The following is a 15,662-nucleotide window of genomic DNA, read 5'->3' on the forward strand; positions in this document are numbered from 1 at the left end:
AAAAGAGGAAAGACTTATCCCTCTTTGCTGTTCAGATCTAAATCTCTCATCAAAGAGAGAGCTGCTTCTCATGTGACATGGATGCATGTTCTTAGACCTTCTTTTGAAGTTTTATTCTAAACATAGTTTGTCTCGCAGACATAAGCTGATTTAATGTCCTGACATCTTGCTTTGAAACTTCATAAACCAGTACCATGAGAAGCAGTTCCAGGACAATTACAAGGGCTGTCATGGAAGCTGCATTTCAGAACTCCTGGTGGATTTTGGTATTGAGCAGGGAGCAGGTGAAAGGTGGAGTTCAACGGATTAACCCCACCTAGCAAATTGAGGTACAATCTGAAACGGGAGCCATGAGAAGCAAAGACCTCAAATCTTCTTATGGCTGCCCTTTCATATATGCACAGTGCTTAGAAAAAAAATAGGCACTTGATAACAGGTGTTATTAATAGTGTGTAGAAATTTCATTTTCTGGATCTAGATGGCAGCCTGTGAGCAGCAGAGGTGGGGGATGCTGCTTGACACCTTGTGGAGTCACTGCCACTCAGTGTAGACAGCACTGGGCTAGAATCAGCAGTGGCCCAAATATGTATTTGTGGGCCCACTTCTTAATTTATTATCATGTTTTCAGATGGTGCTAGTGCTGTTAGTGTGACTCACCTTAGCTCAGGCTGTGACCCAGTATTGGGTTTTGACCAATGGGCCATTTGAAGAATAATGGGCTAGATGAGGACGGGGGTCTTTGGATGTATGAAAATTGTGAGTCTTGGACCCAAACTATTGGGTGCAGGTGCGTCATCTGGAACATGGTGATGTTTTAGATGCTACTATTCTATTTTTGTGTTAGTATTATTCTGTCTTCTGTTCAGTTTATGCTATTAAATTTGGTTAGCTACTTGTATTTTATATATTGGTTGTATAAACTGATACACACACACACACACACACACACACACACATATATACAGTGGTGCCTCGCAAGACGAAATTAATTTGTTCCGCAAGTCTCTTCGTCTTGCGGTTTTTTCGTCTTGCGAAGCACGGCTATTAGCGGCTTAGCGCTATTAGCAGCTTAGCGGCTATTAGCGGCTTAGTGGCTTAGAAAAAGGGGAAAAAAGGGAAAAAATTCGCAAGAACTCGCAAGACGTTTTCATCTTGCGAAGCAAGCCCATAGGGAAATTCGTCTTGCGAAGCACCTCGAAAAACGGAAATACATACATACATACATACATACCTATAACAGATACTATGATTATTTCTAGTTTCCAATGTGTGTGGTTTTTTTAATTGTTATACTTATTGTTCATTTGAAATGAGGTGAGCCACCTTAGGCATAATTCTGTAGGAAAGCGGCATACAAGTCAGCAGATGGTGCTGATGAGCCAACCGTAGAAGGCAGTTGCATGGCCATGTGTTCCTGCATGGAGAGAGCAGATCTCATAGTTCTCCATTCTCTTTTAGGTGTGCACAAAAGAAGAGCAGGATGTCTTGCAACGAGATTCCAACAAGAGCCAGAAGCTGTTGAAGAAGCTCCTGGCAGGTTGGTAGCTTATTTTTTTTGGGGGGGGGGGGAGAGACTTGATCCTTGTTTGCAGGATCAGGGAATTTTGCTAACTTTAAAGATTTGCAAGAAGGCAATCCTTTCTTACACATGTTTCTTACGCATTTTAAGTTTTATTTAGAAGGGTAGTTAAAAGCGTCCTGTCCATAAGTTGTTTTAACGCCACTTCCTTCTGGATAACCCTGGCTGGGCTGGACGTTGCACTTGCAGCAGTCTTTGGTGGCTGTTGTCAACCATTTTTATTTGAGTGACTTGCTTGGTCCCCAACTATAAATGCACTTTCAGAGCCAATCAGAGACCTTTAGAAGTCTGATTTGGATTGAAACCACTTCTTCTGCTGAGGGGGAAATGAATGCTCTATTTGCCATGGATTCAAACTGCTCCCTCCAAATGGAGCATTTGTTCCTCTGCAGAGGAAGTGGTTTGGATTCTCTTCCTCATCTTATATCAGAAGTGGGCAGCAAGTAGCAAATGGTTACCAGCCCAATTTTATGTGGGTGGCAAGGCAGGGGGCAAATGTGGGAGAAAGGGGGATGGCTTTGCCCACTTTTGGCTCTGGTCCACATCCTCCACCAGCTTCACCCCCCCCATGTGCCAAGGGAATGCATCCCTTGACAGATGAAAAGGTTCCCCATCCCCTCTTTGTGTGCTGGTGTACAGGCAAGCCTGTGCAGAAATTATTCTCAAAGTGCCACCAGTGTAATCTGTGCCAGGTGGATGTGTAAATTGATGCATGGAGTGCAGGTCGCAATGAACTCTTGTGGATTTCAGGCACTGAGAGTTCTGGAAAGGTGGATATAAGTGGCAAGGACATACTCCCCCGCCAGGAGTCTCGACTCAAGGCAGGTCTGGAGGTGGCTGTGAAGCACAAGGACAAGCTGCTGGAGTATGACAAAACAAGGTACGTGACAGAGCGAGTTAGACATGTGTCTAGATCCAAAGACTTCCTGTGAGGAAAGTTTCTCCAATCCTTCTTTATGAGCAGCCTGAACCACAAGCTGAACTCTCTTCTAAAGATTTGAGGACTGATTTCCAATATTAATATTTGCAGTTTCCGTCCTTGGCCCTGTTCTTGCACTTTCTCTTGTATAAAGCACACAGGTTTCATTTTTTACTCAACAGGTTGCTTTTGACAGAAAAACCTTGAGGTTTTCTTTAAAAGCTTTGATGTGAAGATGCCCACTGTGCCAATTGCTCAATCTCGACTAGCTGGATTTGCCTTTTAGCAGGATAACACCAGCAAGGGGGTGAATTTGACAATTTCAGATCCTCAGATTGAGAGAATCAAAACTGTGCCTGCTTTGCTTCTCTCCCTAGCATATGTGTGAAGCAGTGTTCATTCGGTCACCTCTGTCCCATGCTGTAGACTAGGGATGGGGAACTTGTAGCTCTCTAGATGTTGCTGCATTGCAGCTCCTATTAAACCCAGCTGCCAGACTTTGGGCTCTCATATTTCAGTGGCACCCTGTGTGACCCTAAAATTCAGTCGTCGTCATCCCTCTTGCACTCCGTTCTACAGCATAGTTGTGGCACCCCCTGCAGCATGGCACCCAGTGTGGCTGCAGCAGTTGTGTTACCCTAAAATAGCCTCTTCTGCCACCATGGCCAGTTGTTATGAGCAACTGGCCATTGGTTGTCTCTTACTGCCCCAGGGTGTTGTCCAAAGGCATCTGAGCCACTGCCTTGCTGACGTTATGCAGGATTTGTCAGTGTTTGTAAAAAAGCAAAAAAAAAAAGAAGGAAAGGGTTCTGACCTCCCTTTGTCTCCTCAGTCTCCTTGTCGGCACAAAAAGAGTCCACGAGAATATCCTTGCAGAGTTTTATTCTTAAAAGTCTTTGTGCAAAACACAACTGAACAACTATACACACCAGCACCAATCAACCAACCAACCCAAACACCAGCCTCAGCACCAAACTAACATTTCTCAGTATATATATACAACCTGCTGCAAGCCTCTGAGTCATGCTGACCCAGCTTTATTCGCATTAAAGAAACAGCAGCCATTTTAGCCGTGACAGGATTGGGTCTAGTGCAGGCATCCCCAACCTTCGGCCCTCCAGATGTTTTGGACTACAATTCCCATAACCCCTGACCACTGGTCCGGTTAGCTAGGGATCATGGGAGCTGTAGGCCAAAACATCTGGAGGGCCGCAGGTTGGGGATGCCTGGTCTAGTGAGTGTGTGTGGCCTGGGAACCACGTGTATGCCAGGAAAAAGGTGGACTATAAATGTAAGAAAATAAGTAAAGGAATATAGGACTTGTAGTATCTGACATCAAAGATCATCTCTGTGCTACATGGCAAGAAGTAGTGTGCTAGTGTGTTTAGGGAAGTCTTTAATGTTTTATCTTTTATCAATTTATTATTATTATTATTATTATTATTATTATTATTATTATTATCATCATTATTATTATTATTATTAATTACCAAACATTCTGATCTCCCTTTAGAGAGTTCCCATCCAATTTCTCTTGAATCCAGTGTGTACCCACAGATTGATTCTTTACTTACAAATGCTATCATGGGCTGTTAGGTAGTAATAGCTTAGTGGCAGATCACTTGCTTTGCATACAGAAGATCCTAGAAGTTTCAGTCCCCAGCATCTCCAAGTAAGGCTAAGAGACAACCCCGTCTAATACCCTGAAGAGCTGCTGCCAGTCAGTATATCTGTAGACAGAACCAAGCCAAATGGACCACTGGTCTGACTCTGTATAAGGCAGCTTCCTATGTTCCCTGACACCTGCAGATAAAAAAGGGGTCAGATAGCAGGTGATGGGAAAGACCTCTCCCTGAGCCCCTGGAGAGGGGTGGGGTATTCCCCCCTTTTGTCTTTTGAGGGCTGCAATCCCTGTTGCAAACTACATGTAGGCACTGAGCAAGATGAAAGCCAGAGGTTTGCAAGGCCTTTCTTTCTTTCTTTCTTTCTTTCTTTCTTTCTTTCTTTCTTTCCTCCACTTGCATGAGAATAAGCTGAGAGCTGCATGAAATGAGCATGAGGAGCCACAGGTTGCCCACTCCTGAAGCAAACTGTGCAGGGCTAAATGAACAAATCAGTCCTTTGTAATGACACTGTGTTTCCCTCGGGGCTGCTGGGTGACCGTCTTCTGGTTTGCATGCTAGTGCGCGCCGAACTCAAGTCATCGATGACGAGTCCGACTACTTTGCTACCGACTCCAATCAGTGGCTCTCAAAACAGGAGAGGGAAGTACTGGAAAAGAGAGAGAAGGAGCTACGGGAGCTGAGGCATGCTTCTCGACTCTCCAAAAAGATCACAATCGACTTTGCCGGACGGCAAATCCTGGAGGAACAGGGTGGCATGGCAGACTATCACAGCAAGTGAGTATCATGGCACAGTAGGTCAGGGTGGTGGATTCACTTTTGACAAAGAGGAAAGCTTGGTGGCTACAGAAGCAACTGCTCCTTTTTTGTCAAATGGATGTAATGTTTGAGGCTGGTCTTTCCCCCTTGTCTCATCCTTCTCCCCTTTAGGAATAGGACTTGTAATCAAATAGTTTGCTCTTACTGTTGATGGTCTTCTCACTTCCACTTCTTGTTTTGTGACATCACAGTCACATGCACAAACAAGGATAGAGTGTGTGTGGAATTGAACAGGCGAGGCTTCCAGGATGGCACTTCTTTGCATCTGCTCCTAGTGATGAATGTAATAGCCTGAAGTGAAATAGAGCAGGGCTTGAATCACAGTGCTGTAAGGATTTGGTGAAGTACCTTAGCCTCATTCATCCTGATCCTAAATGCACCTCCTGGGAACATTTTTCATTATTAACAATATAGACTCGCACGTAAAATATTTAAGATCAGGGTTAGTTTGCTAGGACCCTTGCACCAGAAAAAAACTGGCTTACTGAGTGGTCATTAAACTTTTCCTTTGAGTGAAAAGAAGAATTGCTTTGCTGAATTAGGCCAAGGTCTGTCCATCTAGTCAAGCTTTCTGTCTCTAACAATAGCCAGTCACGTGCTGCTGGAAAACTCACAAGTGCTGCATGTTGCTGGCCATCCCTTGTTGATTGTTGAAATCCTACAGCAGTCAGAGGGTCCATTAACCTTTCATGGCAGTTGGTGCATTTCATGAATTGGTCTTTCTATCACCTCACCACTGACATTGCAATTCCTATGGTGGAGGTCTGCTACAGTTGTGTAGCCCAGTGTTTCCCAACCGGTGTTCCGCGGCACACTAGTGTGCCGCGAGAAGTTGCCGGGTGTGCCGTGGGAGGGAGGCGGGCGAGTCGGGCTGCTTTAGCCCCGTGCCTGCTCTCCCAGCTGGAGAGGTGATGCGCGCCTATGGAGGCTCCTGCCATAGGCGCGCGTCACCTCTCCAGCGGGGAGAGGGTCGCGGGGGGCTGCTTTAGCACGCACGGGGCTAAAGCAGCCCCCCGCGACCCTCTCCCCGCTGGAGAGGTGACACGCGCTTATGGCAGGAGCCTCCATAGGCGCGCGTCACCTCTCCAGCTGGGAGAGCACGCACGGGGCTAAAGCAGCCCCCCGCGACCCTCTCCCCGCTGGAGAGGTGACGCGCGCCTATGGCAGGAGCCTCCATAGGCGCGCGTCACCTCTCCAGCTGGGAGAGCACGCACGGGGCTAAAGCAGCCCCCCGCGACCCTCTCCCGGCTGGAGAGGTGACGCGCGCCTATGGCAGGAGCCTCCATAGGCGCGCGTCACCTCTCCAGCTGGGAGAGCACGCACGGGGCTAAAGCGCGACCGTCTCCCGGCTGGAGACGCGGGGCTGGGGCGGGGGAAGCCCGAGCTTCCCCCTCCCCCAGAATGGGACCCAGAGCTCTGGGAGCTTGCGGGGCTGGGGGAGGAGGAAGCCCTCCGCCAGCCTCCAAACCATGTCGGGAGACAGCGGGTGGGCGCGCTACGCCTCTCCCGCTGTCTCCCGAGTTTGTGGGGCTGGCGACGGGGAGGAGCAGGCTTCTCCCCCCGCCAGCCTTCTAGCCAAGTCGGGGGACAGCGGGAAGGGCGCGCTACGCCTCTCCCGCTGTCGCCCGAGTTTGCGGGGCTGGCGACGGGGAAAAGCAGGCCTCTCCCCCCCCCCCCGCCAGCCTTCTAACCAAGTCGGGGGACAGCGGGATGGCGGCGTTCCTTCGGAGGACGCCCCGTGCTCCGCGCTGGTGTTGGCCCCCCAGGAGCGCAAGGCTTGCGGGCGGCGCAGAGCACGGGGCGCCCTTCGGAGGACGCCCCGTGCTCCGCGCTCGTGTTGGCAAGCCTTGCGCACCCGTGGGGGCGCGTGGGGCGCCCTGAAACAGAGGGTTCCCCATGCTGCGGACTGTAGCCTGCCGCCCGATGCGCGGGGCGCCCTGAAGCAGAGCGCCCCTCGCGCCAGGCAGACATGGGCCAGCCCCACAAGCTCGGGGGACAGCGGGGAGGCGCAGCACCGCCATCCCACTGTTCCCCGACCTGGTTTTGGGGGGGGGAAATAAAGGAAAAATTTTTTTCCTTTATTTCCCCCCCCCAAAAAAAGTAGGTGCGTAATTATAAAATACCGGTACTTTCTTTGTGTTTATTTGATGCCTATTAAAGAGAGTTACTTTATATATAGTCAATATAGGCACAGAGTTAAATTTTTAAACATTTTCTAATGGTGGTGTACCTCGAGATTTTTTTTCATGAAACAAGTGTGCCTTTGCCCAAAAAAGGTTGGGAAACACTGGTGTAGCCAATGCACTTATGCACGGTGTTTCTATCTTTCTCCAAGCAAAGAAGTTTCATTTAGCAAAGAAGGTGAAGGGAGCCTGGAAAGGCATTTTCAGTTGGACAGGTGCAGAGTAGTTGAAAAGACTTAACGTAAAACTGGTTGGCTCTCCTTGCAGATTGGATGAAACAATTGAAGCTATCAGTAGGGGAACCTTGACCAAGCCAAAGCAGAACCCTGAAGGAAAATATGAAGAATCCGGAGTCTTGGTGAACCCAAACCTTCTCCAGCCAGCTCCTGTGGTCAGTACTCTTCCTCCTTAACAAAATTCTAGATCTCAGGTGGGGAACCTATGATCTTCCAGATGCAACTGATGTCGCAAAGCTAGTACAACACAGCTTCAGCCAGCAAGTAGTTGAAAGGGTGGTACACCAAATATGAAAAAAGCACAAGTATTCATACATTTACAAGCAAAGGGGCAGTGATGTCCATATATGGCAGTAATCCTTTCACTAGCTTCTTCTAATCACAAGGCATAGCAACTTTCTTATCTTTGCCTCCTTCCTTTGTCCTTAACAGCTATAGCATGAGCTCATTCACAACTGTCACTCTGTCCTTTTCTCACAACTTTCACATTCCGACTTTCACTCATTCAACCTTTCTCACACACATCTCAACTTTTAATTTTTTTTTATTTCTGTAACTTATACGACAGCAGAGTCCAGCAATGCACACTTTGGCCATTTATTCTCTAAATAGTGTTGCTTGAACAAGGGCTCTTTTGCCACTAGTGAGGCAGAGAACCAGCCATGGGGTCTGTCCACGGTATCTCCTGTTGGAGGCCTAGTGAGGTTTTCTTATGCTTTTGTATATGTTGGAAGCCACCCAGTGACTGGGGCAATTAATAAATTGCTATTATTCCTGGGCAGCAGGATCTTCTGGCACAGTGGAACCTCGGGTTGCGGATGTAATCCGTGATGGAGGCACGTCCGCAACCCAAAGCGTTCGTAACCTGCAATGCCGTGTCTGTGCATGCGCGATTTGGTGCTTCTGTGCATACGCAAAGCACGATTTGGCGCTTCTGTGCATGCGCAAGTGGCAAAATCCAGAAGTAACCCTTTCCAGTACTTCCAGGTTTCCCGCAGTCCTCAACCTGAAAACACGTAACCTGAAGTGTCTATAACCCGAGGTACCACTGTAGTTGCATGGGATTGTGTATGCTTCCCCAGATCTTCAGGGTCCTCATTGGAGGATTACTTGTTGAGGTTTGAGTCTGGGCTCAGTATAAGAGTCACAAGCAATGCTGTCACCTGGAACCTGATAGGATTCTTGCTCCGTGCTTGCAGTCATGGGATTGGTTTTAATCACATGACGGTGTATGTTTTCATTCCACAGAGTGGGAAGTGACGGAGACAGGATGTTTATACTACTGTGTTCCGTGATGTAGGACTATTGTCCTTTGTCCTTTCTCTTTGCTGTCTGATGAGAAAGAGGAAGGAGCTGAATCAGAATGCTCCAAGTGTATTATATGTAAATAAAGTAGTTTGGTCAAAATGCTGTGCTGCTGAGTCTGTTCTGCAAACTGCTAATACTGTGCATGATCCTTAAGTGTGCTGATGCCTCTTGGTATCAGTCACTGTGATGTTCAGGCTAGAGGAAGCTTTTGAAGCTCCCAAATGACCGACTAGGAGGGAGAGAACATGCCAGTCGGGTATGTGTCTCTGCCAGGATCCTACACGCGAGTAGGATGATCCTGACAGAACCTACAAGCTACAAAACACCCAAGACACACTTTTACACCTCCCTGTTTTGCAGTTTAAATAGAGAAATGTTAACCTATTTGTGTGTTGTTCTTGTTTTAAGTGGGTGGAGCAGACTGGTTTGCACAGGAAAAATATCCCTTCTGCAGAGGCTGGAAGCGAGGCATGTTTGGAAAGAAGTCGCTTACGAATTCAAGACCGAGAGATACAGGAGATCTCGGATGATGGCTGGTGCCTTAGCATGCATCAGCCTTGGGCCTCACTGCTGGTCAAAGGGATCAAAAGGTAAGCAGAAGACCTGAAACTGGGAGCATTTGAGACAGGGAGCAGCTTGTTTAAGGGAAACTCTTGTGCAGTTATCTGTTGAGGATGATTTTCCCTTAAATGGAGTGGCCTGTCTTATCTAATGAGCGTTATCCAGAGCCTCTTAATTTTCTGTGACAGTAACTGCAGTGTGTAAATAACAGGAACATGAGGCACTTTTGTCCTTGCTGCTACATAAGAGACACAAGGAGAGCTTTCACTTGCAGAAATATTCCTTGGGGCTTAATTTTCAGTAAAGGCTTATTCATGTAACAGAGGGTGAAAGGAATCTAATGCATCAGCTAGAGCACTGAACTTAGACCTGGGGACTCAGATTCAAATTCCTGCTTGGCCTGTCTCGCAGGGGTGCTGTCAAGATAAAAGGGCTCGGAACTGTCAGCTTCTTGGAGAAAGTGTGTAGTAAAATTAAATGTTACATATTTTTTAAAGGACCAGCTTCTAGTGATTAACTTTGACCTATACTATGCTTACTGGCTTCTGGCCTTAAAATTTTCACTTCCCATTTCAAGTGTTAGGTGGCAGTGTTTTCCTCTATTCCTCTGGGTGGAAAGGCAATAACCTTTTGAACAACTGCTGTAGTCACTTAAATGTAGATCAAAAGACTGAGGGCTGCATCTATCACTAGTCCCACTCAGGGCAGATCTGTTGAAGTTAATGGCTATAACAAAAAAAAATTCCTTCCAGTAGCACCTTAAAGACCAACTAAGTTAGTTCTTGGTATGAGCTTTCGTGTGCATGCACACTTCTTCAGATACCAGTGTGCATGCACACGAAAGCTCATACCAAGAACTAACATAGTTGGTCTTTAAGGTGCTACTGGAAGGAATTTTTTTTGTTTTGACTATGACAGACCAACACGGCTACCTATCTGTTAATGGCTATAACTTAGTCATACAGGCCGTGGCCATTTTAGGTGGCTCCAACTGATGCACAGGTCTTTTTGAACCTGGAGGAGGGCAGAATGGGGGTGTGGTGCAGGGCTTATGCATGCTCTGCTGACATGTGCAGGAGCTGGGAATGGAACCCCCGCACAAAATGGTTGTTGCCTGTATTTGCTAATTTCAATTGGACTTCTGTTACATTAGATACAATTCAGAGTATTCAAGTCCAGGTATGGTTGCAAAATGAGTTTTGAGTTACCCTTGAATTTATTTTGAGGCAGCATTGGAGACAATCGGGAGGTTTCTACTGCTTCATGTTTTATGTTTTTAGATATGCTGTAAGCCGCCCAGAGTGGCTGGGAAAATATTATTATTATTATTATTATTATTATTATTAATTAAACCACTTCTGATGTGATCAGGTTGTTGCTTGGCTGTGGAACAAGCTAAGTGTCATTGGGCAAGTCCCTGTTTCGTAGCCTAAGCTGCCTCACACAGTTGTGGAGTTTGTTTCTTCGTCCTTATTTGCTCCAGCATTTATCAGTTAAAAAAAAAAAATCCTAACTGCTATTCTATTTATATGTTGTTGTTTTTTTATCCTGGTCTGTGACCGTAATAAAGTTCATTCATTCATTCAGTTGTGGAGCGGGTAACAAGGGCCCATGCCGCCTATAGCATCCTGAGCTCCTCAAAGAAAAGGGGTGATAGAAATTTTATCAATTAATATGGGGACCACCTCACTGCTTCCTTGCTGTATCTGACTCCTGTGCTTTTGAGACTGTGGAGACCGCATGGCTCTTCCAAGCAGTCTTGGGCTTCAGCAGCTCTTTTACAAACTGACTGTTGCTCAACTCACACTCTCAGGCCCCCATCCCCACCATACTTTTAAAGCAGCATCATGTCACTTTAAACAGTCATGGTTCCCCTCACAAGAATCCTAGGAACTGTAGTTTAAGCATGCTGAGAATTATTGGGAAGCCCCTATTTCCCTCTCAGAGGTCTAATTCCCACACTTACTTGGGAGTAATAATAATAATAATTTATTATTTATACCCCGCCCATCTGGCTGGGTTTCCCCAGCCACTCTGGGCGGCTTCCAATAAAAGACTAAAATACAATAACCTATAAAACATTAAAAGCTTCCCTAAACAGGGCTGCCTTTAGATGTCTTCTAAAAGTTTGGTAGTTATTTTTCTCTTTGACATCTGATGGGAGGGCATTCCACAGGGTAATAATAATAATAATAATAATAATAATAATAATAATTTATTTATACCCCGCCCATCTGGCTGAGTTTCCCCAGCCACTCTGGGCAGCTCCCAATCAGTGTTAAAAACAGTACAGCATTACATATTAAAAACTTCCCTGAACAGGGCTGCCTTAAGATGTCTTCTGAATGTCAGGTAATTCTTTATCTCTTTGACATCTGATGGGAGGGCGTTCCACAGGGCGGACGCCACTACCGAAAAGGCCCTCTGTCTGGTTCCCTGTAGCCTCACATCTCGCAATGAGGGAACCGCCAGAAGGCCCTCGGCGCTGGATCTCAGTGTCCGGGCTGAATGATGGGGGTGGAGACGCTCCTTCAGGTATACTGGACCAAGGCTGTTTAGGGCTTTAAAGGTCAGCACCAACACTTTGAATTGTGCTCGGAAACGTACTGGGAGCCAGTGTAGGTCTTTCAAGACCGGTGTTATTTGGTCTCGGTGGCCGCTCCCAGTCACCAGATTCGCTGCCGCATTCTGGATTAGTTGTAGTTTCCGGGTCAACTTCAAAGGTAGCCCCACATAGAGTGCATTGTAGTAGTCCAAGCGAGAAATAACCAGAGCATGCACCACTCTGGCAAGACAGTCCGCAGGCAGGTAGGGTCTCAGCCTGCATACCAGATGGAGCTGGTAAACAGCTGCCCTGGACACAGAATTGACCTGTGCCTCCGTGGACAGCTGTGAGTCCAGAATGACTCCAGGCTGCGCACCTGGTCCTTCAGGGGCACAGTTACCCCATTCAGGACCAGGGAGTCCTCCACACACGCCCGCCTGCTGTCCCCCAAGAACAGTACTTCTGTCTTGTCAGGATTCAACCTCAATCTGTTAGCCGCCATCCAACCTCCAACCGCCTCCAGACACTCACACAGGATCTTCACCGGTTCTGATTTAAAAGAGAGGTAGAGCTGGGTATCATCTGCATACTGATGAACACCCAGCCCAAACCCTCTGATGATCTCTCCCAGCAGCTGCATGTAGATATTGAAAAGCATGGGGGAGAGGACGGAACCCTGAGGCACCCCACAAGTGAGAGCCCAGGGGTCTGAACACTCATCCCCCCCCACCACTTTCTGGACACGGCCCAGGAGGAAGGAGCAGAACCACTGTATAACAGTGCCCCCAGCTCCCAGCCCCTCTAGACGGTCCAGAAGGATGTTATGGTCGATGGTTTCAAAAGCCGCTGAGAGATCCAGCAGAACTAGGAAACAGCTCTCTCCTTTGTCCCTAGCCCGCCGGAGATCATCGACCAGTGTGACCAAGGCAGTTTCAGTCCCATGATGAGGCCTGAATCCCGACTGGAAGGGATCCAAGTGGTCCGCTTCTTCCAGGCGTGCCTGGAGTTGTTCAGCAACCACTCGCTCAATCATTCAAGAGAATGATTGTTAAGCCACTCTAGAGAGGAGAGTGATCTTGTGCTCAAATTTTGCATGCGGGTTTCCCGCAGGAATTTGGGTGTCCACTGTAACAACAGGATGCTGGACTAGAAAGAGCTAATGGCCTGACCCAGCTGGCTCTTCTTTTGTTCATATATCATTGCCATCAGAATGGCAAGACTCCAGGATGAGTTCAGAGAACGTCAGCTTTGAAATAAAAGTAAAAAGTTTGTTTCTGGCAGTGTATTGTAGCTGGGGGGGAAATGTGTCAGCACTTTATGGATAAATGGGGAAATGTATAAACTTTGGTGCTTTGAAGATCATGATTCCTTAAGCTGGTCTGTTAATGCCTGAGGCCCTTTCATGGATTTTCAGCTTGCAACTTTAATTCTGTCACTAGCGCCTTCCTTTTGAAAGGACTGTCTGTGCCAAGGGTGTTTGCCTCCCCCAGAATACACAGCTTGGATACTAGAATGGCAATTCAGTGTTCCCTGAATCATGTGGGTCCCGAGGATGTTTGGAGACTGAATCTGTTTCTGTTCTATTCCTCCCTCTCTAGGGTAGAAGGCAGGACTTGGTACACATCACACCGGGGTCGATTGTGGATAGCAGCTACAGCTAAAAGGCCATCCCCTCAGGAAATCTGTGAGCAGGAGGCTACCTACAAAATACTGCTTGGGAAAGGTGAGCCTCCCCCCTCCTCCCACCTCTTAAGACCTTGGGATTGCCTGCCCTTTTACCTGAGTCAGGAGGCCAGCTGGCTAAATGAAAATTAGTTTGTGGGCTTCAGAGTGATCACTGCTATACATGTTCTGATTATATAGTGCATATATGTGCACATAGATGAAAAGAATGAGAGGACAGGTCCCTGTCTCCTAAGGGGCTTACAGTGTGAAAACACAACTGGGGTATCAAAACAGGGCCATTTGCTATACCAGCTGTGGATAATGAGGGATAAAGTTCAACAACGTCTGGGGACCCAAAGTTGAAGAAGTCTGCTATAGCTTTATTCTGCTGCCACTGGCTCTTTTCTCCTTTGCCTCACATTTTCCTTTTCTCATTCTCATTTTAAATACTGCAATAACTCAAAATTCTTCAGTCTGAATACAGCATTTGAATTGCATACAATGTGTTCTAACCAATTAGAGAGTTAGAGTTCTTCTTGCCAGTGAACCTGGACCGAATGTAACCTTTGACCTTAGATAATACCTCAGCAAGGCCTGGGGCTGATCTTTGCACTGGCTGGAGGCATGTTAATGGAGCAGATTAGAAGGCCTTGGGAGACCAAGGTCCTCGTGGAGAAATGCTTTTCCCAGGATCAGAAAAGCTTCCCTAAGCAAACGTACTTTTGTCCAAACCATGAAATTAGCTGTATAAAACAGTGTGGAGAGAGCTCACGCAAGGCACTCGAAGGCTAATCAAGACCATGTGGAGAATGGCAGGGCGTGCATCACATGCCTGAGCTTGCCTAACAATTTTCTCTCCGGCTTGCCATAGATTTGGAATTTCCCAAAGATTATCCCTCTGGCTGCCTCCTTGGCTGTGTGGACTTGATTGACTGCTTGTCGCAAGAGCAATTTAAGGAGCAGGTGAGTGAGCACCAAAAAACCCCCAACCTGCTCGGTTTTGTGAGTGTTGAAGCTGGAGCGCATTATTTGGCTGCCTTTGGCAAAAATGAAGGTCCTCCTTTCTCCTTCCTCCCCCCAGTAGGGTGGCAAAATTATGCTATTGCTCTGATTTTCCAGACTGGAGGTTTCCAAAGGGGCTGTGAGTGTCCCTTTCAAGTCCTGCTGCTTCAAGCATAGGAGCCTGCCTTATCCTAAGTCAGGACTATTTATCCATGTAGCCTGCCCAGTGTTGTGTCTTAGGTTTTCACTGTCCAATATTTCAGGCTGCAATCTTTTCCATCATTTGCTGCTTGGTCCTTTTAGGCCAGGGAATTGAGACTTGGGACATTCTGCATGCAGCGCTTGTGCTCTGTGGTCTTCTCTCTACAGCAGGGGTAGCTGAATGTGGCCCAATTGCCTTCTTAATCTGGTCCGCGGATGGTCCGGGAATCAGCGTGTTTTTACATGAGCAGAATGTGTCCTTTTATTTCAAATGCACCTCTGGATTATGTGTGGGGCCTTCCTGGTGTTTTTACATGAGTAGAATGTGTGCTTTTATTTAAAATGCATCTCTGGGTTATTTGTGGGGCATAGGAATTCGTTCATTATTTTTTTCAAAATATAGTCTGGCCCACCACATGGTCTGAGGGACGGTAGACTGGCCCATTGGCTGAAAAAGGTTGCTGACCCCTGCTCTAAGGCAACTACCTGTTCCTCTGGTAGAGTTGGGCAGGCACCAACAGCTTGCTTTTCCAGAAACATAAGAGAAATCACCATAAAACAAAGAGTATGAATTAAAATTTAAAGCAAGTCTTCTGCACACAGGCCACAGGTTTGTTGCAGATGATACCTCTCGGATAGATCTGTTCTCGAGCTTATGGTGGAAGCAGAGGCGGGAGGGAGTGTCTGACTGTGTGTGTGGGGGGGTGCACTTCTCAACCTTGTGTGTGGCTTTGAGCGTCGCTCTTCTCTTTCAGAGCCATGTCGGTTGTGACCTGTATTTGTTTAACCAAATCAGTCCTGAGTCAGGGAAATCCCTTTTTGAATAGGGCTCCTGGCAACCAGTTGGTTGGTTATTGATTTACAGAGGCAGCTGCAGCTAGGCCAGCACACCTAGTAGATTCATAGCAGTCCGTTGGCAGGGAGGGAGATCTTTCTCTACCAGACAAAAGCAGCCGCCACTGCTTGTTTACCCATGTTTGGTAATGTTCTGCATAGAGGCAAAATCTTCTGTTTGTGAACCC

At 47.1% G+C, this 15,662-nt stretch overlaps 1 protein-coding gene and 1 long non-coding RNA gene across 2 annotated transcripts in view; both read left to right on the forward strand.

Moving 5' to 3' along the window:
- Positions 1 to 15,662, forward strand: part of LOC310831800 — a 389,087-nt gene that overhangs the window by 82,449 nt on the left and 290,976 nt on the right. The gene's annotated exons all lie outside the window — the stretch shown is intronic.
- The window catches only part of TRIP4 (thyroid hormone receptor interactor 4), a 43,297-nt gene that overhangs the window by 6,810 nt on the left and 20,825 nt on the right, over positions 1 to 15,662 (forward strand). The window contains exons 5-11 of the mRNA XM_083712680.1: positions 1,459 to 1,537; positions 2,330 to 2,459; positions 4,682 to 4,897; positions 7,390 to 7,513; positions 9,075 to 9,256; positions 13,371 to 13,495; positions 14,309 to 14,400. Of these exons, the coding sequence (XP_083568806.1) occupies positions 1,459 to 1,537; positions 2,330 to 2,459; positions 4,682 to 4,897; positions 7,390 to 7,513; positions 9,075 to 9,256; positions 13,371 to 13,495; positions 14,309 to 14,400 (948 nt within the window). The remainder of the gene's footprint in view (positions 1 to 1,458; positions 1,538 to 2,329; positions 2,460 to 4,681; positions 4,898 to 7,389; positions 7,514 to 9,074; positions 9,257 to 13,370; positions 13,496 to 14,308; positions 14,401 to 15,662) is intronic.

The sequence above is a fragment of the Podarcis gaigeae genome (assembly GCF_964106915.1).
Source record: "Podarcis gaigeae genome assembly, chromosome: 14".
NCBI lineage: Eukaryota > Metazoa > Chordata > Lepidosauria > Squamata > Lacertidae > Podarcis > Podarcis gaigeae.